This window comes from Rhinopithecus roxellana, chromosome 4 (assembly GCF_007565055.1).
Source record: "Rhinopithecus roxellana isolate Shanxi Qingling chromosome 4, ASM756505v1, whole genome shotgun sequence".
NCBI lineage: Eukaryota > Metazoa > Chordata > Mammalia > Primates > Cercopithecidae > Rhinopithecus > Rhinopithecus roxellana.
In genome coordinates, this window is record NC_044552.1 from 158714259 (window position 1) to 158738728 (window position 24470).

The window sequence follows — 24470 nt, forward strand, 5'->3', positions numbered from 1 at the left end:
GTATATTAACTCAACCTTCAGAATAGATCCAGAAGCTGATGACTCCACATTACTTTCCTGCTACCACCCTAGTTCAAAGCCACACTATTTTCTTTTTTGTTTTAATTTTAATTCCTAGGTCTTTTCTACCTTAATATCAAGCCACCATATTTTCTTACCCAGATTAATGTCCTAATTCTCTCCCTGCTCTTATTCTTGTCCCCCTACAATCTATTATTAATACAGTTGCTAAAGTAATCCTTTCCAGTTTAAGCCAGATCTTGGCTGCTCGAAATTACGTAATAACTTAGAGTAAAAGTCAAAGTCCTTATGTTAGCCTACTGAGTGATTACCAAATGTTTAAGCAGGCATAAGAATCATCAGAAAGGCTTATTAAAACACAAATTGCTGGGCCCCAAGAATGTAGTTTTACCAAGTTCCCAGGAGTGTTAGTCCTCCAAGAAGTAAATGCCAAATGTGAGAGAAAATGAGACGGGAGCCAGAAGAAGCTGGCATAGCCACCAGACCTAGATACCAGTCTCATCTCAAGTGGACAGAGGGATGTCTTACAGACCTGCTTTAGTATCTTTGCCATGCTCAGTCGCAGGGTAAGAGTAGCCTATGGAAAGCAGGTCATGTGGAGTGAGACTGGAATTGGGTGTATAGTAGCTGGGGCCATTCACTCATTCTCTATGTATCTGGAGATCTGAGAGGTATATTCTCATGGCTGTCAAACTAGGTAAAGGTAATGATAGTAGGTGATACTAGGAAACCAAATTATGAAAACCACACTTTGAGAATCACTGGTCCTCACAATCTCTATCCTCTCATATCTCTTACCTCATTTAGTCCAACTCTCCTTTACTCTTCCATTTCAGTCACCTGGCTTCCATGCTGTTCCTACTACCTTACTTTGTCAGGTCTTTGTTCAGATGTTGTTACTTTGTCAATGACACATTCCCTGATTACTCTAAAATTGTCACTGGTCTACTTCCCTACCCCACACTACTGATCCTTCTTATCCTGCTTGTATAGATTCTTTCCTTACACAGTTCTAATTATCATATAGCAAATAAATTAATGTAATGTTGTATTTATTGGTTATTATCTGTTTCTCATAGTAGAATGTAACTTCCACATGGGCAGGGATCTTTGTTTTGTTCAGCAATATATCCCAAGTGCCTAGAACAGTGCTTAGCATATAAAAAGTACTTAATAAATATTTGCTGAATAAATTACATGAATTTCTACAGTTCTAGGAAGCAGAGAAACGGAAAAGGAAACAACAAAAATCACTGTTGCCTCTCTACCTTCCACTGACATAAAAATTCATGTTAAAAAGTTAGAGTAAGAAATTCACTGCAGTTGCATTAGACAAGAAGTAAAAGAAATAGAGTATATCAACGGAATGTGTTTTCCTCTAAATAGCAACATAAACAGAAATTATAAAATATATTATCATATACTTACATTCCTGATACTAATGACACTTTGAACACATGCTGAGCAGTGGAAGATGGATTGCCTAAAGCCACATTAAGTGCTCTGTCGATACTGAATGCCATCTGAGAAAGATAGCTTTCTGGCTGCTGTCCATAACCATCGTATGGCACATAGAGGTAAGGAAAGATGCCATGTAGATGAAGACATGTCTTCTGACCTAAAATGTAACACATTATAAAGTTTAGTTTCCAGACACAGTTTAACAGTACAAAACTCAGCATGAAACTCATTTAAATGTTATAATGGCAACACAGCTTATCTAAGGGAAGAGTTGAAAAAAATTAACCCATAGTTGAAAGTAACCAGTATTAACTACATTTTACAAGAGAACATTTGGAAACATTCTGTAAATACAAGCTTTGTATAATAGTATGATTTAAACAGTCGTTTTGATGAATTTATTTTGACTATTTAACCCTCATAATCCAACTAGTTTTGTGTACTTCACTGAATCATCTATAAATACCACTTAGCACAGTGTTATGAAGGTTACAAAAATTCACAAAAAAGTTTACTAAATAAATCAATGAATGCCTTTCTTGGCATTAATGTTTTCAAACAAGAGTCTTCCTTAAAAGAGAGGCAGCTCTGGGAGAAAGGGGGATGTAAAAGCAGTTCCAGTGTGTGGAATTTTGCTATTGCAGTGGGAAGGAGGGTAAAAATGAAATTTTGCCATTAAAAGGAAAAAAAAAAAAGACAAAACCAAATCAAAACAAAATCTCTACAGATCAATTATCTGTAATGGATTTCGGGGTATCTAAATTTTATATTTGGTGGTATGGAACAAGGGGAGACAAAATGAGGGGAAAAAAGCCAACATGCACACTTCTCAGAAACCAGTGTATCAGTCAAGGTGCAGAAGGGGTAAATGGTACTGACTTGCCAACAGACAATCCAGCACAGCCATGATAAAGAAAGTAATATGAGTGAGAACCCACAAAAGAAATGCCACAGAAACAATAATGTGTCCATGACAAGGTTAAGTAACAACAATGGCAACAAAAAGCAGATGCACCATTGCTCTCATGAATCTGGCAGGGCTGTATGGAAGTGGTTACTGTCCTCAGAGCATTGTCCCTAGTTCCCCTTGGGTATGTGCCATTTGTCTAATTCAAACAGAGAGAACAGCAGTGATGGAAGAACACATCCATTTCTCTCACCCACTCTCACTGTACTGCTCCTACCAACACAAGCCTCGGGTTTCTTCCCCACCCCTTATCCCTCCTCACTCTGCTTCACTGGGCCTTTTCTTTTGGTAGGAACGTAAATATTTGTTTGATCACTATTTCCCATTTATGATTTAGAATGATTTATACAAAATATATAGAAAATAGTTCTACATTGTGTTGATATCTTAATGTTTACATTTCTTATAAAGAATAACATTAGCTTCTCTTATTTTTAAGGTATATTTATGACAGAAAAATAAATCTGGAACAGTTATTACATAAAGCATAGCAAAATTGGAAAGATCAGTCACATAATGAAACAAGATTTGATTCTCCAAACTGTAATATTCTGATGTGAACTACCAACTGTCATACTTTTGAAAAATTACAAACTGTGTTGTTGTTATACCAATTTCAGTTTCTAGTTTGGCTATTTCATTTCTAAATACAACGTGGTATTAATCCCTAAATTCTATAGTTTTTCAATTCTTCAAATAGACCAAACTATATTGATGAATCTTAAGAAAATAGATTTAATCAATTTACTGATGACTTACTTGACTGCTTTTTAAATATCTCAAGAATAAATGTTATAACCATTACCCTTCTGGACAAAAATCACAATTTGACTAAGAGTAACTGGTATGCTAAACTACAGGTTGAGGGAGGTGGGACGACAGTGAAGTATTTCCTCTTAAGTTGACAAATTCAAGACCAGTGATTACAGAATTACTAGTGCAACACCATATTTTACAAGCAATACTGTAAATTCCTAAGACATTTGTTTATAGTCAATATATCTCAATAATGGAATTTTGGATAAATTTTATAAGAAACAATTATAAAACTGGACTGTACTAACAGTTTCTTTATGGGCAGAGTGTTCACAAAGTGTCTTAAAAATAATTTTATATCCACTTTTCACATCGCCTATGAAGTAGGGGCCAGAGGAATTACCTTTCCATTTATAGGCTTCAGAATTACAACAATTTTGGGATGTACAACTTAGGAAAAAGGAAGAAATTATGTACTCAGCAGGTACTAGGGTAAGTGCTTTACCTAAGAATTTCTAAAACTTAGGATAATCTTGCAGTATTGATGGAGGTTAATGTTCCCAAAGTCACATAACTATTAAGCAATAGAATCCAGATCAACAAAACCGAAAACCAATACTCTTTCCATTAACCATGCTGGTTCAATGTTTTAAAAAAGTCAATGTTGGCTTCCTTAATTCCTCAGTTTTTATTTTGTATTAAAATTGCCTGTTTCCTTATCTGACTTTCCCATTTGATGGCAAATTCTCAGGGAGGTGATGAACATTATGTCCCCAGAACTCAACAAAAAACACATGGCATGTGCTTAACAAATATTTATTAAATGAATTAAAGAACCCACAACAAAACAGAATAACTGCTTAAGGAGAAAGGAATGATGTGAAAGCCTTTGAATATCTGAAAAAACACATCCATGAAAAAAGAGAGACTCTGATACAGTTAATATAACTACCATCAGGGATACAGGAGGACATGGGTGTGTGGGGTTGAGAAGGGTCCCCAGCTTATTGCACTTTCCTACCCTGAACGACCTGAAGTGCCATCCAAATCTGTAGTCACTCTGTCAACAAAGACACACTTGTCTCTCCAGTCCTCCTGCAGCTAGAGATGGCTCAGTGCCTTACTCATCAACCTTCCTCAGGAACAACCTCCTGAAGAACAACCACAACACAAGAAATTCTTGGCACAGCACTAACAGCTCTAATACAGAATAAGAATGATATAAAGAGAAAATGAAAGAAACAGGATAAAATAAGAAACTCAAAAGTTAAATAAGGAAAGAGAAATGTGTAAAAATGAACATGAGAGTCAATTGCTTTTTGGAAATAGTATGTCTTTTATTACCATAAAATTTGTAGTTCTGTAATAGCATTGCTTTATCTTGACAAGCTACACACTACTTCTATTTATTTCCCTCCACTAGCTCTACCTCACACAAATGTGTGGAGATACAGAACTGTAAAGTCCTTAGAGATAAACTAGTCTACAACTCTCGTTAGTAAGGATTAGGTTAAACCGTGAGAAAATGTCCCCAAATTAGTGGATTTAGCATTAAAATTAGTGGCTTTTCTCCTAAAAGAAGTCCAGAGATAGGTAGCTGGTACTAGAAACCCAGCTTTTTTCAACATCTAGTTAGTGGTCTAGTTAAGAACTTGTGACTTCAGTTCAGGCACTTTTCCACTATACTTCTAGAAGTTCCATATACAAGATGCTTTCAAGAATGTTTTTATAAAATTAGTGAAAGTTACGGTATTTTGAAACCTTCTACTAAATGATTTTGGATTCTTAAAGAATTCAGGATATTAGGTATTTCTAGGTAACATATAGATTTAAGGAAAGAAAATATCCCTACTCCCTCAACTCTATTAAGGTAAACTGATACATAAAAATTGTACATATATATGGTATACAACATGACACTTTGATATGTACACACCATGAATAAATCGAGCTAACATATCCATTACCTCACATACTTATTATTTTGTGGTAAGAATATTTAAAATCTAATCTCTTAGCGATTTTCAAGTATATAATACATTATTAACTATAGTCACCATGCAGTACAACTGATGTCCAGAACTTATTCATCACGTCTAACTGGAACTTCATACCCTTTAAGCAACAACTCCCTTTCACCTCCTCTGAAGGTTCCCTCTTATTATTATGGCAAACTGAAGTGAGACAAGTCCAACAGAAATAAGATCGTCTTTGGGAGAATAAGCCCATGTACACAGGTTTCAAAAATTTAAGAGTTTGAATTTTCCAATTTGATTGATGTTCCCTAATTCAGGAACTACAAAAGTTTTTTTAAAAAGCGCCATCAAAACTTGACACCATGGCAAAACTGTGGAGCCGGCTACTTCCCACTGTGTGTAAGTACATAACAAACTCTGTAGTGTTGGCTACTTCCCATTGTGTGTAAGTACATAACAAAAGGCAGATGCCTCTTCAACAGGAAGTATGTAGGTGCTCTGAATTTCATCTTTCACAGAACCCAGAATTATTCTAAACATTAAGTCATCTACTGGGCATGGTGGCTCACGCTTGTAATCCCAGCACTTTGAGGGGCTGAGGCAGGTGGATCACGAGGTCAGGAGATCGAGACCATCCTGGCTAACACGGTGAAACCCCTCTCCACTAAAAACACAAAAAATTAGCTGGGTGTGGTGGTGGGCGGGGGGGGGGGTGCCTGTAGTCCCAGCTACTCGGGAGGCTGAGGCAGGAGAATGGCATGAACCCAGGAGGTGGAGGTTGCAGTGAGCTGAGATCTCGCCACTGCACTCCAGCCTGGGCGACAGAGCAAGACTCTGTTTCAAAAAAACAAAAACAAAACAAAGCAAAACATTAAGTCCTCTATATCCCAACATTTCTTATGTCATTTTTCAACATTTTATTCTGCAATTTAGGTGTCTTGATTTGGTCTCTAAACTGCCCATCTAAAATCTTGTTAGCCTATTTGTAGCAAAATTACTTGGGGTATTTGTGTAGATTCAGTTTCAATAAACACAAAGACTAAATGTACCATTCCTCTAATTTGGGGGTCTGCAAACTTTTTCTGGAAGGTGACAGTAAATATTTTAGGTTTTATGGGGCATGCTGTATCTGACACAATTACATAACTCTGCTGTTGTAGCCTGGAAGCAGCTGTAAGCAATACTTAAGTGAATGGGCATGACTGAGTTAAAATAAAACTTCATTTACAAAAATAGGCAACAAGAAGGATTTGGCCCATGGATAGTAGTTTGCCAATCTCTGCTCTAATTAATTAGACTTCTTTCTCCATCATCATCTGGAATAGAAAAGTTTTTTTTTTTTAAGCTGATGTATAATTAAAATCAAAATAGTGATAGCCTAAGAGTATCTTAGGAGAATAAGAAATATTTACTGTGTAATTTGCATATCCCATCTCCCAAATCTCAAATTCAATCTAAACAAGGTTTTAAACAAACTTCAACAGAGCTGTAAAACAGAAAAACTTGGCATGTGAGCAAGAAAATTTATGTTTATAAAAATTTTCATATTTTCTTATTCCTGGAACATCTCAAGTTTTATATCACTATCATTAACTCAATCTGTTTCCTTCCAGTCTTTCTTTGCTTCTGTCTTTCTAAATTTTACTCCATCTTTCTTATCCCATCTCCACAAAACCACAAAACAAACTAAACAAAACTCAGTCACAGAAAGTGTTAAATTACCTATTCTCATGGAAAAAAAAAAAAAGTCATAAGGATGTACTCAGCCTCAGAAATTAGACTTTCAGAATTTATCCTAAGGAAAAACTTCAAAATGTACACAAAGATTCAGATACTAAGATGTGAGGCAAGTATGACTAACAATAGTGAAAAAAAAAATGAAGATAATCTAAATTTCCAAAAATAGGGAAATAAGTAAATTATGTTATATCTATATAATAGCTCTGTGGCTCTATAGCAAATGCTGCTTGCTGCCTGATTTTGTAAATAAAGTTTTATTAGAATACACCACAGCCATTTAGAATGGTCTATGGCTGCTTCTGCTATAGAGAGTTGAGTAGCAGCAACAGACACCCTACAACCCTCAAAACCTAAAATATGTGCTATCTGGTTCTTTATAGAAAAAGTTTGCTAACCTCAGCAACAGGAGATGTTTAAGTGTATTTCCTAGCATAAGAAAATGTTTATGATGTATTTATAGTCAGATGAAAATTAGTTATAAAATAACATAGTACGAGACCAGGTGATAGCCGATTGTTTTATATATATATTTATACTATAAATATATATATATATTTTGCCTTAAAGGCAAAACAAAGCATAATATGTAACAGTTTCCTTTCATTTTCTCCTTTTATTTGTAAATAATACTTAGGAGTTTCACATTTATTTATGCCATTTTATTTCTTCAAATAAAATATACAGAACTTTATCTAGAATCATTGGCTTTAAATGATTAATCCCACATTACTAAGAGAAACTATATCCCTGAAATAATACCAGATGTTTCAAAAGTCTACTTTATTCATAATTTGTCTAATGTATTTTTGTATATATAGTGCTGGGTATAGTTGATTCCTTTATTCATAAATGTAGTCATGATTTCTCTACTCAAGTAATTTGTGGAGACCCAATGTTCAGTGCTAAACTACAGGCTGCTTATAAAATAGCCACTGACTTCATGGACTTTACAGTTTACTTGGAGAAAATGATGAATTAATAGGCAATTACAGTATGGTATGACAGGTGCTCAGTAAGTACAAAATCCTATGGCTATATCCACAAGTATCTAACTCAGACTTGTGAGCATCTAGGAAGGCTTATCAGAGGAAGTGACTTTTGAGCTGATATCTGAACTATGAATCAGATTAAGCCAAGCAAATGAAGAAGAATGTTTTCAGTATGTACAGAAACCTGACAGCAAGAGAAACATGGCATCTGGGAATAGGAAAAGTGTAGGTGGGATGAAACAAGCAGTGCAATGAAGAGAAAGAAAAGGAGTATGAGGCCGGGTGCAGTGGCTCAAGCCTGTAATCCCAGCGCTTTGGGAGGTCGAGGCGGGTGGATCACGAGGTCAGGAGATCAAGATCATCCTGGCTAACACAGTGAAACCCCGACTCTACTAAAAAAAGAAAAAATACAAAAAATGAGCTGGGCGTGCTGGTGGGCGCCTGTAGTTCCAGCTACTTGGGAGGCTGAGGCAGGAGACTGGCATGAATCTGGGAGACAGAGCTTGCAGTGAGCCAAGATCGTGCCACTGCACTCCAGCCTGGGCGACAGAGCGAGACTCCGGCTCAAACAAAAAAAAAAAGAGTATGAGAGAGAGGAACAGTGTGTGTGTGTGTGTGTATGTGTGTGTGTGTGTGTGTGTGTCTTGTGTTTGTGTGCGTGAGCACATGCATGTACTAATGACCTGTATAGATTCGCATTTTATAAAATTCTCCGTGGACACATTGTGGGGACACTGGCAACAGAACTACAGAAAGGAAAATCTGTTTAGGAGGCTGCTGGAGGAATTCAGTCGAGATGTCAGCGGAGTTGGAGAAAAGGTCAAGGATATAGGGAGGTGAATCAAGAGGCTATGGTAACTGGAATTTGAGAGTAGGATAAGGCAGAAGGAATCAAAGATGACTCTTACATTTTTGGCTTAGGCAACCGGATGGATGATAATGTCATTCAAAGAAAACTGTAAAAGAGGGGCAGGTTGACTTCTGTTTTGCATTTATAGAATTTTACATGTCTATAGAATTTCCAAATGGATATTTAAATGAAACACATATAGATATGGAGCTTAAGAAAGAGATCTGGACTAGAGAAGAAGATAGATTTGCCAGTATGCGCAATAATTGGGTAAGATTTCTCAGGGAGAATGGATATACAAGTGAAGGGACCTAAGCAAGAATCCTGAGGAATACTGATATTGAAGAGAGGCCGTGAGTATTTTCATTTACGTGAGATGTGAGAGACAGAGCCCTGAGTGGGCTACCAGGCAAGAAGGGGAGGCTAATAGTGAAAATTTGATAATATAAGCATATTAGCCATGGAACCAGTGTTCCAAGGATCCAGTAGAAACATAAGCGACAGGCAAGTAACAAGAGGCTGGATCAGAGATTGGAGGCAGGATGTAGATAAAAGTACATAGGACTGAAAAGAGGCATTTACAAAATTGCTGAGTAAGGACCTTTCAATATCTGTTCCTCCATAAAAGCAACAAGAACACTGGCAAAAACTGTCAAAAGCAACTTTTTCAGAACTCTGGAAATTAAAGGTTTGCAACAATCCAAGGAGTATTTATTCAGGAACACCAGATGAATGCTAAAACAGCAAGCTTTGTGGCATTTAACTTGTTCTAATCTGATCCCTCCCTCTGCAGCTACAAAACAGTTTTGAAAGTAAAAGCCTTGCATCCACAGTAGCTGTAAAAACTAGCAGCCAGGCAGTCACTGGACGAGCCGGAACCCATTTGGAGCTCCTCCAAAGCCGTAGCTACCCTCAGAAAACTGCCACTGTTGGACTTGTCTGGCAGCTTGCTGAACAACACTCCATTCCCAGCATTGCCTTTGTTTGATTTGACTAAGGGCTCACTCTACGTGAAGAGCCCTATATGCCGCAGGGTCATTGTGGAAAACAATCAACAGCAACTATTTAACACTGTAGCTGCATGGAGGAATTTACCAGCTGGGTCTAACAAGAGGCTGACCAAAAAATTCACAAGTACAAACTGAGGAATGGAGGAAGGAAATGTCCACCGGGGCTTGGAAAAACTTTGATACAGTCAAGGGAATTTAGGAGGCCATAAGCATGTGTAGGGCTATGTACATGCCCAGGAAAGACCTCAGGATGACTAATATTTTGCCTCTTGTTGATCTCGAGGCTCTGGCCCAACATACTCACAGAGCCCCTCAGCAAAAGCTGAGAAAAGAGGCATTTAAAGCAATCTCTGGACAACCATTAACTGACCACTATGCTAGCTGAGCAGAGACTTCAAAGAATAGGGACTATACAAAAATTAGCCCATGAAAATCACTAAAGAAATAAACCACAGCAACAACAAAAACAAACTGGGGGGGGGGGGGGGGTTGGGAGGAATCTAACTTCCAGAAATGATACATAATTTAAAATGTCTGGTTTTCAACAAAAATAAAATTATAAAACACACAAACAGGAAAATATGGCGCCATATATATATATATACACACACACACATACATATATATATATAAAAGCAGACAACAGAAACTGTTCATGAAGAAGCCAAGATGTCAGACTTACTGGACAAAGATTTCAAGCCAGCTATTATTAGTATTTTAAAAAACTAAAGGAAACCATGTCAAAAGAGTTAAAGGAGAGTATGAGACCAACATCTTACCAAATAGAGAATACCAATGAAGAGATAGAAATTATAAAAAAGAACCAAATGGAAATTCCAGAGTTGAAAAGTTCAATAACTAAAATGAAAAATTTACAAGAGGGGGTGTGATACTATGATAAAAGAAGAAAAATATATTTGGTCTTTGCCCTGTTCCTGATACACAGCTCCTAAAACGTTTGGACTCTTTTAAGTGTTAAATGTTTATCTGTGTACCAATGAGAAGGCTGGTAGCTAGGGGCTCCTGGATAGCCTCAGGTAGGGCAGAAGTGCAGGGAGCCTAGGGACTCCATTTGTGGCTGGTGTCTGAAGTGAGCAGTACTATCAGACAGAACCCTTACCCTGTAGCGTACGCATTAGTAGTAGCTAGTGTCAGAACTGAATAGAATTGTAGAGCACCCACAGTTGATGTCGGAGAACCAAGAATTTGTTACTGTAAAACTGATGCACAGGATGTCTTTTTCAAATTGGGTGGCCTCTAAGAAGGCTTTCAACTGAGTCTAGTAGAAATTTTGATGGATTTAAATCTCACTTTCTCCTTATAAAGTATTTTTTTCTCCTTATAAACAATGAAGATATGTATCATGTCCTAACATCTCCCCTTTATGTAAGGGAACTAGAAGGGAATCAATTAACCTATTTATACCAGAGATTGCAATTTTTTGTGTGTGAAAAATCAGACTTTGGTGATGACCTTGAGTAGCATATAAAGAACTCCCACAAGCTTAGCAGCCCAATAATGGAACACTAGCCATAAATGGGTTAAGGGTCAACCTCCAAACTGAACAACAGTAATTTTATGATTAATATAATTCTTTTAAGATTAATATGTCAGAAATCTGATGAAATGCTGCATCCAAAGTTCATAAGCAATTTAATCTGCAATTATTGTTATAGAAAGTAAATCAGTAATTCTCTTGATTTTCAATGACTATGAAACTATATGGGTACTACTCAAAGGCACACACCACGGTATAACTTTTTCTAAAATGCTCAGTGTTAAAAAACAAAGCTTCTAATAGTAGTTTCAAGCACAAATCTCCAAGAAAATGTGCACCTTTCAGACTAAATGTCATAAAAGTAACTAGTATTATTAATCTTAGTGAAAAATAAAATTCTGGCTTCTAAGACAAATACTTTTTAGTTTCAGATAATTTAGCCAGAATGGTCACACACATTAATTTTTGTGGTATTTTAACTGAAACGTAAATAAACCAAAGTCTCAAAAAAAAATTCTGATTATGACATGAAAATTCATCTCAGACAATTTAAAGCAATATTAAAAGTTAAGATAAACTTACTGTCTGGTCAAATTTGTATATAAATATCTAAATCCTCCTTCAAATGCAAATAAATAAAATACTATCGGTAATCAACATTATATGCAAGTCAAGTAAATTATTCAACCATATTTTATGGTAGCTGAATACTGAAGGACCTTAAGCTTTTACCTGTCTAAAAGAAAGTTGAAAAGACAACGCACAGATTGAAAAACAATTGTGAATTGTATATTTGATAAGGGACTTGTATCTAGAACAAACAACTCTTACAACTCAATAATAAAAAGACAATACAATTTAAAAATGGACAGAGACTTCTGGTTCTAAAACGGTGGTATAGAAGTAAGCTGGCTTCACTCACTGCCACAGAAAACCAAAACCACATATACAGTGCTGACACGATCATGAGCAATATCCCAGAACTCAAATATGAGAAGGAGACAGTTCCCAAGACCACAAAGAAGTAAAAACACTCTGAGCAAAAGAAAGCAAATTAGACTTTCATAATCACAGTGCCCCTCCCCTCAATCTGTCCAGCACCAAGCATGCATTTCCCAACTCAGAGTTGCTAAACTGGAAAAAGTATAACTGAGGTGGACAACTGGCTTCTCCACCATCTTAGGTTTGTTGGCAACAGAACTGTCCCTGTCCTAATAATCGGGAGCAGTGGAAATACCTCAGGGAGAAATATCCCTGAAAACAGCCAGAAATAAAGAGAGGAGGTGGGAGGTGGGACTACTATCCCTAGTCCTGGAAACTCTGCTTTGTAACTCAGCCAAAAGAGATGCCAGGTTGGAGTGGGTGTTCAGCAGTACCACAATGTAAGAAGTTCATTTCACAGGTTCATTGGACACGAATCTCTACCCAGCCTTCACACACTACCAGGATATCCCCTTTGGGACCTCCCTCATTCAGGATGGGCAGCATTCTGATTGTTTACTAGAATGTATGCAAACCTGGGCTTAAGGCACTACCTAGTGCTGAAAAGGAGGCAGCAACTTAGCAGATTTAAGAATAAAAAAAAAGAAAATTAACAGGTAAACTTCAAAGAATCTCTAAGCAAGCATATTCAATAAAAACCAAAACAAGCCAGACAGAGAAGACTAGAATAAATAAGTAATCCTTGAATGTAAAGACACAGATGTATATCCACAACAACCAACCAAAAACAGGGAACTATGACCGCAAACAGACAAACCAAGGAACCAGTGACTGACCCTAAAAAGATGGTGACATGAGCTTTCTGACCAAGAATTTAAAATACCAGGTATAAGGAAATTCAATAACCTACAAGACAACGCAGAAGAGTAACTAAGAAATTTATTAGAGAAATTTAGCAAGGAGATCGAAATAATACCAAAAAAATCAAACAGAAATCAAAACTGAGAAACACATTTGGTGAACAGAAAAATTCATTAGATGCTCTCAACAGCACAATGGAAACTCAATAACCTACAAGACAACACAGAAAAGTAATACAGAAATTTACTAGAGAAATTTAACAAGGAGAGTGAAACAATACAAAGAAAACAAACAAATTGAAACTGAGAAATATATTTGGTGAACTGAAAAATTCATTAGAGTCTCTCAATCACAGGATATATGAAACAAAAAAAAGTCAGTGAGCTCAAAGACAGGCTATCTGAAAATACATGAGGAGAAAAAAGAAAAAAAACAATGAAAAGGAATGAAGGTTGCCTTTAATACATAGAAAATTACCTCTAAAGACAAAATCAAAGAAATTTATTGGTATTTAAGAGCAAGTGCTCTTGTTAAGTAAGGGCAAGGGGTAAAGCTTATTTCAAGAAATAACAGAAAATAATCCCAAAACTTGAGAAAAAGATAAATATTCAGGTACAGGAATAAAGGTGAGACAACACCAAGTAGATCTGACACAAATAAGACTACTCACAAGTTATACAATAATCGAACACTCAAAGGTCAAGGACAAAGAAAGCAGCAAGAGAAAAGAAGTAAATGATGTATACAAGTGCTCTAACTTGTCTGGCAACAGACAGCTTAACAGAAACTATAAAGGCCAGGAGAGTAGAATGCTGTCTTCAACATGCTTTTAAAAAATGCCACTTAAGAATAAAGTATTGAGCAATGCTATCTTTCAAATATAAAAAAGAGGGTTTTTGTTTTGTCTTTTCATTTTTTAAAACTACTTTTGTAGTGATGGGATCACACTATGTTGACCAGGCTGGTTGTGAACTCCTGAGCTCAAGCAATCCTCCCATCTGTGCCTCCCAAAGTGCTGGGATTATAGGTGTGAGCCATTGTGCCCAGCCAAATATATAGTCTTTCCCAGACAAACTTAAGCTAAGAGAATTCACCACTACCAGAACCATCTTACAAAAAATGCTCATGGGAGTTCTTCCACCAGACAGAAAAAAACACTAACTTACAAAAAGAAAGCTTGTAAAGCTATAAAAACCACTGGTAAAATTAAGTACACAAACAAACCAGAATACTCTATTACTGTAATTTGTGGTGTACAATCCATTTGTAACTCTAGTTGTTATGAAGTCCAAAAGACAAATCTACCAAAGACAATACTTACAGCAACCTTAAGAGAGAGGCAATTTAAAAATATAAAAATTAACACAACATAGTGTCAAAATGTAGGGGAGGGTGGTGGAATTATAGTAAAGAGGATTTCTCAGCTTCTCAGGAGGGGCTTCCCAGGCCCTGCTCCCGGACCGGAAGTGGCGGGCCTGGGCCTGGCGCGGCTGGCAGGCACTGGGGCTCAGTCGGACATGAGCAAGAAGCACAAGAAGCACAAGTCGGACAAACACCTCTACGAGGAGTATGTAGAGAAGCCCTTGAAGCTGGTCCTCAACGTAGGAGGGAACGAAGCCACCGAACTCTCCATGAGCAGCTCAGGGCACGACTCCAGCCTCTTCAAAGACAAAAACCGATCATGACAAACACAAGGACAGAAAGCAGAAAAAGAGAAAGGAAGGAGAGAAGCAGGTTCCAGGGGAAGAAAAGGGGAGAAAATATAAGAGTTAAGGAAGATAAAAAGAAGCGAGATCAAGACAGGGTGGAGAATGAGGCGGAAAAAGACCTCCAGTGTCACGCCCCTGTGAGATTAGACTTGCCGCATGAGAAGCCTCTCACAAGCACTTTAGCCAAACAAGAACAGACACCCCTTCAAGAAGCTTTGAATCAACTGGCAAGACAATTGCAGAGAAAAGATTCAAGTGCTTTCTTTTCATTTCCTGTGACCGATTTTACTGCCCCTGGTTACTTCATGATCATTAAACGCCCAGTGGATTTTAAATGAAAGAAAGAAAGAAAAGATCAAGAACAATGACTACGGAATAGAAGCAAAATGGCCGAATAGGAACAGCTCCAGTCTCCAGCTCCCAGCGCCAGCGACACAGAAGACAGGTGATTTCTGCATTTTCAACTGAGGCACTGGGTTCATCTCACTAGGGAGTGCCGGACAATCGGTGCTGGTCAGCTGCTGCAGCCCGACGAGTGAAAGCATTGCCTCACCTGGGAAGCACAAGGGGGAAGGGAATCCCTTTTCCTAGCCAGGGGAACTGAGACACACAACACCTGGAAAATCCGGCAACTCCCACTCCAATACTGCGCTTTACCAAGGGTCTTAGCAAAGGGCACACCAGGAGATTATATCCCACACCAGGCCGGGAGGGTCCCACGTCAGGGGAGCCTCCCTCCTTGCTAGCAGAGCAGTCTGTGATCTAACGGCAAGGCAGCAGCGAGGCTGGGGGAGGGGCGCCTGCCATTGCTGAGGCTTAAGTAGGTAAAAAAAGCCGCTGGGAAGTTCGAACTGGGTGGAGCCCACAGCAGCTCAAGGAGGCATGCCTGTCTCTAGACTCCACCTCTGGGGACAGGGCACAGCTAAACAACAACAACAACAACAACAACAAAAGCAGCAGAAACCTCTGCAGACGCAAATGACCCTGTCTTACAGCTTTGAAGAGAGTAGTGGATCTCCGAACACGGAGGCTGAGATCTGAGAACGGACAGACTGCCTGCTCAAGTGGGTCCCTGATCCCTGAGTAGCCTAAATGGGAGACATCCCCAACTAGGGGTAGACCGACACCCCACACCTCACACGGCAGGGTACACCCCTGAGATGAAGACTCCAAAACAAGAATCAGACAGGCACACTCGCTGTTCAGCAATATTCTATCTTCTGCAGCCTCTGTTGCTGATATCCAGGCAAACAGGGTCTGGAGTGGACCTCAAGCAATCTCCAACAGACCTACAGCTAAGGGTCCTGACTGTTAGAAGGAAAACTAAGAAACAGGAAGGACATCCACACCAAAACCCCATCAGTACATCACCATCACCAAAGAACAAAGACAGATAAAACCATAAAGATGGGGAAAAAGCAGGGCAGAAAAGCTGGAAATTGAAAAGGTAACAGTGCATCTCCACCTCCAAAGGAACGCAGCTCATTGCCAGCAACGGATCAAAGCTGGACGGAGAATAACTTTGACGAGTTGAGAGAAGAAGGCTTCAGTCCATCAAACTTCTCAGAGCTAAAGGAGGAATTACGTACCCAGCACAAAGAAACTAAAAATCTTGAAAAAAGAATGGAAGAATGGATAACTAGAATAATCAATGCAGAGAAGGACATAAACAAACTGACAGAGATAAAAACCACGACACGAGAAATACCTGACAAATGCACAAGCTTCAGTAACCGACTCGAGCAACTGGAAGAAAGAGTATCAGCGACTGAGGATCAAATGAATGAAATGAAGCGAGAAGAGAAGTCGAAAGAAAAAAGAGGGCCAGGCGCGGTGGCTCAAGCCTGTAATCCCAGCACTTTGGGAGGCCGAGACGGGCGGATCACGAGGTCAGGAGATTGAGACCATCCTGGCTAACACGGTGAAACCCCGTCTCCACTAAAAAATACAAAAAACTAGCCGGGCAAGGTTGCGGGCGCCTGTAGTCCAGCTACTCGGGAGGCTGAGGCAGGAGAATGGTGTAAACCCTGGAGGCGGAGCTTGCAGTGAGCTGAGATCCGGCCACTGCACTCCAGCCCGGGCGACAGAGCGAATCTCTGTCTCAAAAAAAAAAAAAAAAAGAAAAAGAAAAAAGAGGAAAAAGAAATGAACAAAGCCTTCAAGAAGTATGGGATTATGTGAAAAGACCAAATCTACGTCTGATTGGGGTGCCTGAAAGTGAGGGGGAAAATGGAACCAAGTTGGAAAACACTCTTCAGGATATCATCCAGGAGAACTTCCCCAACCTAGTAGGGCAGGCCAACATTCAAATTCAGGAAATACAGAGAACGCCACAAAGATACTCCTCGAGAAGAGCAATACAAGACACATAATTCTCAGATTCATCAAAGTTGAAATGAAGGAAAGAATCTTAAGGGCAGCCAGAGAGAAAGGTCGGGTTACCCACAAAGGGAAGCCCATCAGACTAACAGCAGATCTCTCAGCAGAAACTCTACAAGCCAGAAGAGAGTGGGGGCCAATATTCAACATTCTTAAAGAAAAGAATTTTCAACCCAGAATTTCATATCCAGCCAAACTAAGTTTCATAAATGAAGGAGAAATAAAATCCTTCACAGATAAGCAAATGCTTAGAGATTTTGTCACCACCAGGCCTGCCTTACAAGAGACCCTGAAGGAAGCCCTAAACATGGAAAGGAACAACCGGTACCAGCCATTGCAAAAACGTGCCAAAATGTAAAGACCATCGATGCTAAGAAGAAACTGCATCAACTAACGAGCAAAATAACCAGTTAATATCATAATGACAGGATCAAGTTCACACATAACAATATTAACCTTAAATGTAAATGGACTAAATGGTCCAATTAAAAGACACAGACTGGCAAACTGGATAAAGAGTCAAGACCCATCAGTTTGCTGTATTCAAGAGACCCATCTCACATGCAGAGACACACACAGGCTCAAAATAAAGGGATGGAGGAAGATCTACCAAGCAAATGGAGAACAAAAAAAAGCAGGGGTTGCAATCCTGGTCTCTGATAAAACAGACTTTAAACCACCAAAGATCAAGAGAGACAAAGAAGGCCATTACATAATGGTAAAGGGATCAATTCAACCAGTATCTAAACATATATGCACCCAATACAGGAGCACCCAGATTCATAAAGCAAGTCCTTAGAGACTTACAAAGAGACTTAGACTCCCATACAATAATAATGGGAGACTTCAACACCCCACTGTTAACATTAGACAGATCAACGAGACAGAAAGTTAACAAGGATATCCAGGAATTGAACTCATCTCTGCACCAAGCAGACCTAATAGACACCTACAGAACTCTCCACCCCAAATCAACAGAATATACATTCTTCTCAGCACCACATCGCACTTATTCCAAAACTGACCACATAATTGGAAGTAAAGCACTCCTCAGCAAATGTACAAGACCAGAAATTATAACAAACTGTCTCTCAGACCACAGTGCAGTCAAACTAGAACTGAGGATTAAGAAACTCAATCAAAACCGCTCAACTACATGGAAACTGAACAACCTGCTCCTGAATGACTACTGGGTACATAACGAAATGAAGGCAGAAATAAAGATGTTCTTTGAAACCAATGAGAACAAAGATACAACATACCAGAATCTCTGGGACACATTTAAAGCAGGGTATTCAGTTAGGAAAAGAAGAAGTCAAATTGTCCCTGTTTGCAGATGACGTGATTGTACATTTAGAAAACCCCATCATCTCAGCCCAAAATCTCCTTAAGCTGATAAGCAACTTTAGCAAAGTCTCAGGATACAAAATTAATGTGCAAAAATCACAAGCATTCTTATACACCAGTAACAGACAGAGAGCCAAATCATGAATGAACTTCCATTCACAATTGCTTCAAAGAGAATAAAATACCTAGGAATCCAACTCACAAGGGATATCAAGGACCTCTTCAAGGAGAACTACAAACCACTGCTCAGTGAAATAAAAGAGGACACAAACAAATAGAAGAACATACATGGACAGGAAGAATCAATATCGTGAAAATGGCCATATTGCCCAAGGTAATTTATAGATTCAGTGCCATCCCCATCAAGCTACTAATGAGTTTCTTCACAGAATTGGAAAAAACTGCTTTAAAGTTCATATGGAACCAAAAAAGAGCCCGCATTGCCAAGACAATCCTAAGTCAAAAGAACAAAGCTGGAGGCATCACGCTACCTGACTTCAAACTATACTACAAGGCTACAGTAACCAAAACAGCATGGTACTGGTACCAAAACAGAGATACAGACCAATGGAACAGAACAGAGTCCTCAGAAATAATACCATACATCTACAGCCATCTGATCTTTGATAAACCTGAGAAAAACAAGAAATGGGGAAAGGATTCCCTATTTAATAAATGGTGCTGGGAAAATTGGCTAGCCATAAGCAGAAAGCTGAAATTGGATCTTTCCTTACTCCTTATACGAAAATTAATTCAAGATGGATTAGAGACTTAAATGTTAGACCTAATACCATAAAAACCCTAAAAGAAAACCCAGGTAATACCATTCAGGACATAGGCATGGGCAAGGACTTCATGTCTAAAACACCAAAAGCAACAGCAACAAAAGCCAAAATTGACAAATGGGATCTAAGTAAACTAAAGAGCTTCCGCACAGCAAAAGAAACTACCATCAGAGTGAACAGGCAACCTACAGAATGGGAGAAAATTTTTGCAATCTACTCATCTGACAAAGGGCTAATATCCAGAACCTACAAAGAACTCAAACAAATTTACAAGAAAAAAAACAAACAACCCCATCAAGAAGTGGGCAAGGGATATGAACAGACATTTCTCAAAAGAAGACATGCATACAGCCAACAGACACATGAAAAAATGCCCGTCATCACTGTCCATCAGAGAAATGTAAATCAAAACCACAATGAGATACTATCTCATACCAGTTAGAATGGCAATCATTAAAAAGTCAGGAAACAACAGGTGCTGGAGAGGTTGTGGAGAAATACGAACACTTTTACACTGTTAGTGGGATTGTAAACTAGTTCAACCATTATGGAAAACAGTATAGCGATTCCTCAAGGATCTAGAACTAGAAGTACCATATGACCCAGCCATCCCATTACTGGGTATATACCCAAAGGATTATAAATCACGCTGCTATAAAGACACATGCACACGTATGTTCATTGCGGCATTATTCACAATAGCAAAGACTTGGAATCAACCCAAATGTCCATCAGTGACAGACTGGATTAAGAAAACGTGGCACATATACACCATGGAATACTATGCAGCCATAAAAAAGGATGAGTTTATGTCCTTTGTAGGGACATGGATGCAGCTGGAAACCATCATTCTCAGCAAACTATTGCAAGAACAGAAAACCAAACACTGCATGTTCTCACTCATAGGTGGGAACTGAACAATGAGATCACTTGGACTCGGGAAGGGGAACATCACACACCGGGGCCTATTACGGGGAGGGGGGATGGGGGAGGGATTGCATTGGGAGTTACACCTGATGTAAAGGACGAGTTGATGGGTGCTGACGGTTGATGGGTGCAGCACACCAACATGGCACAAGTATACATATGTAACAAACCTGAACATTATCCACATGTACCCTAGAACTTAAAGTATAATAATAAAAAAAAAGAACAATGACTACCAGTCCATAGAAGAACTAAAGGATAACTTCAAACTAATGTGTACTAATGCCATGATTTACAATAAACCAGAGACCATTTATTACAAAGCTGCAAAGAAACTGTTGCACTCAGGGATGAAAATTCTTAGCCAGGAAAGAATTCAGAGCCTGAAGCAGAGCACAGACTTCATGGCTGACTTGCAGAAAACTCGAAAGCAGAAAGAACAGACACCTTGCAGAGTGGGGAGGACAGAGGCTGCTAGCCAAGAGAGGCCTCTGGAGATACCGAAATACACGCTTTCAAGAGTCCTAGCAAAGAAAATAAAAAGAAAGATAAAGATATGCTTGAAGATAAGTTTAAAAGCAATAATTTAGACAGATAGTAGGAGCAGCTTGACTGCATCGTGAAGAAATCTGGAGGAAAGCTGACCAGGCGGCTTGTGAAGCCAGTGCGAATTTGAAAGAAGAAAACCGACAGAACAACGATGTTGGGACTTCTCCATCCTGTGGATCCCACTGTAGGAGAGCCAGGCTTACTGCTCTGTGAGACTGGGAATGACAACTGGAAGACTTCAATATGGAGTGAATACTCCGCCAGGGTTCAAAGAGGATAAAAGGAACAAAGTCACTCCAGTGTTGTATTTGAATTATGGGTCCTACAGTTCTTATGCACCGCATTATGACTCCATGTATGCAAGTATCAGCAAGGATGATTCTAATCTATTCAACCTATGGGGAAGACCCTGATCTTCCAAGCGATTTCAGCATCCATGCGTTTTTGGCCACGTGCCAAGATTATCCGTATGTCATAGCAGATAGTTTACTGGATGTTTTAACAAAAGGAGGGCATTCCAGGACCCTGCAAGAGATGTAGATGTCATTGCCTGAAGGTGGAAGGCCATACTAGGACACTTGACACAGCAGAAGAAATGGGGATTATAGAAGTAGAGCCACCCAATACTCAAGACAGGCTCATAGCGCTGAAAGCAGTAACAAACTTTGGCATTCCAGTTGAAGTTTTTGACTCTGAAGAAGCTGAAATATTCCAGAAGAAACTTGATGAGACCACCAGATTGCTCAGGGAGCTAGCTCCAGGAAGCCCAGAATGAACGTTTCAACACCAGACCCCCTCCCAACATAATCTGTCTCTTGGGTCCCTCATACAGAGAAATGCATCTCACTGAACAAGCGACCAATAATCTTAAAGAACTTGCACAGCAAGTAACTCCACAGGCGATATTGTAAGCACGTATGGAGTTTGAAAAAAAATGGGGACTTCCATTCCTAACCCCGTAATGGCAAACAACTTTGTGGATTTGACAGAAGATACTGAAGAACTTAAAAAGACGAACGTGGCCTGGTGGAAGTTGAGGCCGCCTGGTATTTGATTATATATTGTGTACATACTTCTTCATTCTTAACTTAGAAATGCTTTTTAGAATATACTAAATATTTGTAAATTGTGTTTTTAATTAAACTTTGCAACAGTGAATTTGAATGTTCCAGAGGTTGGACTTGTATTAGGTAATAAAGCTGGACCTGAGGTGGGGGGGCGGGGGGAAGAGTTTTTTAAAAAAAATTTCTATTCTTTGTTCTGTAATCTAAGATGTTTTTGTAAGTCTCATGGTTACCACAATGCAAAAACCTATAATAGATTCATTAAAACTAAAAAGCAATGAATTAAAACATACTACCAGAGGAAATCTCCTAACCACAAAGGAAAACACTGGAGTTAAGCTATACAGTACACAAACAGGCCTAATCAACATTATGGAACATTTTACCCATGCTGCAGAAAACACGTTCTTTTCATCAGCACATGGAACATTCTCCGAAACAGATCATATCTGAGACAAAAAACAAGTCTCAGCAAATTCAAAAAAGTATAAATCATACCAAGTATCTTATCTGGCCACAATGGAATAAAACTAGAAATCAGTAACAAAAGGAAGCTCGAAAAATACACCAACAGATGAAAATTAAACAACATGCTCCTGGATGACAAATGGATCAATAAAGAAATTAAGAAGGAAATTTAAAAATTTATTGAAACCAGTGGAAATGAAAACACAACATACCCAAACCTATGGGATACAGCAAAAGTGGTACTAAGAAGGAAGTTTATAACAATAAACACCTATATCAAAAAGTAGAAAGACTTCAAATAAACAACCTAATGATATACCTGAAAGAACTACAAAAAGAACAAAACAAACCCAAAATTAGTGGAAGGAAATAAATAGTACAGATCAAATCAGAAATAAATGAAATTGGGACTAAAAACCAATACAGAACATCAAGAAAATGAAAGGTTGGTTTTTTTAAAAAAGATAAACAAAATTAACTAACAAACCTTTAGCTAGGCTAGAAATAAGAGGGAAGATCCAAACAAATAAAACCAGAAACAAAAGAGGAAATAAAACAACTGAGACCACAGAAATGCAAAGAGACTATTATGAAGAAGATAATACGTGACAGACTATTATGAAGAACTATACACCAACAAACTGGAAAACCTAGAATAAATGGATACTTTCCTGGACACAGCCTACCAAGATCGAACCAAGAAGAAAGAGAAATCTTAATACACCAATAATGAGTAAGGAGACTGAAGCCATAATAGTCTCCCATAAAAGAAGAGCCCAGGACCTAATGGCTTCATTCCTAAATTCCATCAAACATATAAAGAACTAATACCAATTCTACTCAAACTCTGCAAACAAAATTGAAGCAGAAGGAATACTTTAAAACTCATTCTATGAGACCAGCATTACCCTGATACCAAAACCAGACAAGGACACAACCAAAAAAGAAGACTATAGGCCAACATCCCTGATGAACACAGATGCAAAAATCCTCAACGAAATTCTAGCAAACCAAATTCAATATCACATTAGAAAGATCATTCACCATGATCAAGTGGAATTCATCCCAGGGATGCAGATTGTTCAACATAAGCAAATCAGTGAACATGATACATCACATTAACAGAATCATGAACAAAAAAGCCTATTACTCTTTCAACAGATACTGGAAAAGCATTAAATAAAATTCAACATCACTTCATGAAAAAACCCTCAACAAAGGAACATCCCTCGAAATAATAAAGAATATATATTACAAACCCACAGCTAACACTGTACTTAATGGGGAAATATTAAAAGCCTTTCCTCTAAGATCTGGAGCAAGACCAGGATGCCCACTTTCACTACTTTTATTCAACGTAATACTGGAAGTCTTGTCCAGAGCAATGAGGCAAGAGTGAGAAATAAAGGGCATCCAAATTGGAAAGGAAGAAGTCAAACTAGCCTTGCTTGCAGATGACATGGTCTTATACTTAGAAAAGCCTCAGGAACTCAACCAAAAAAAACTGTTAAAAATGATTAATGGGCCGGGCACAGTGGCTCACGTCTGTAATTCCAGCACTTTGGGAGGCCGAGGTGGGCGGATCACAAGGTCAGGAGATCGAGACCATCCTGGCTAACACGGTGAAACCCCGTCTCTACTAAAAATACAAAAAAAAACAAAAACAAACAAACAAACAAAAAAAACAATTAGCCGGGCATGGTGCGCCTGTAGTCCCAGCTACTCAGGAGGCTGAGGCAGGAAAATGGTGTGAACCCGGGTAGCAGAGCTTGCAGTAAGCCAAGATCGTACCACTGCACTCTAGCCTGGGTGACAGAGCAAGACTCTGTCTCAAAAAAACAAAACAAAACAGGCCGGCGCGGTGGCTCAAGCCTGTAATCCCAGCACTTTGGGAGGCCGAGACGGGCGGATCACGAGGTCAGGAGATCGAGACCATCCTGGCTAACACGGTGAAACCCCATCTCTACTAAAAATACAAAAAAAAACTAGCCGGGCGAGGGTGGCGGGCGCCTGTAGTCCCAGCTGCTTGGGAGGCTGAGGCAGGAGAATGGCGTAAATCTGGGAGGCGGAGCTTGCAGTGAGCTGAGATCCGGCCACCGCACTCCAGCCCTGGGCGACAGAGCGAGACTCCGCCTCAAGAAAACAAAACAAAACAAAAAAAGATTAATGAA

At 38.9% G+C, this 24470-nt stretch overlaps 1 protein-coding gene across 4 annotated transcripts in view; it reads right to left on the bottom strand.

Annotated features, from left to right (window-relative positions):
* Nucleotides 1-24470, bottom strand: part of REV3L (REV3 like, DNA directed polymerase zeta catalytic subunit) — a 186681-nt gene that overhangs the window by 111278 nt on the left and 50933 nt on the right. For all 4 annotated transcript variants that reach the window (XM_010371650.2, XM_030929595.1, XM_030929596.1 and 1 more), the window contains one exon: nt 1450-1639. In XM_010371650.2, coding sequence (XP_010369952.2) covers nt 1450-1639 — 190 coding nt within the window. The remainder of the gene's footprint in view (nt 1-1449; nt 1640-24470) is intronic.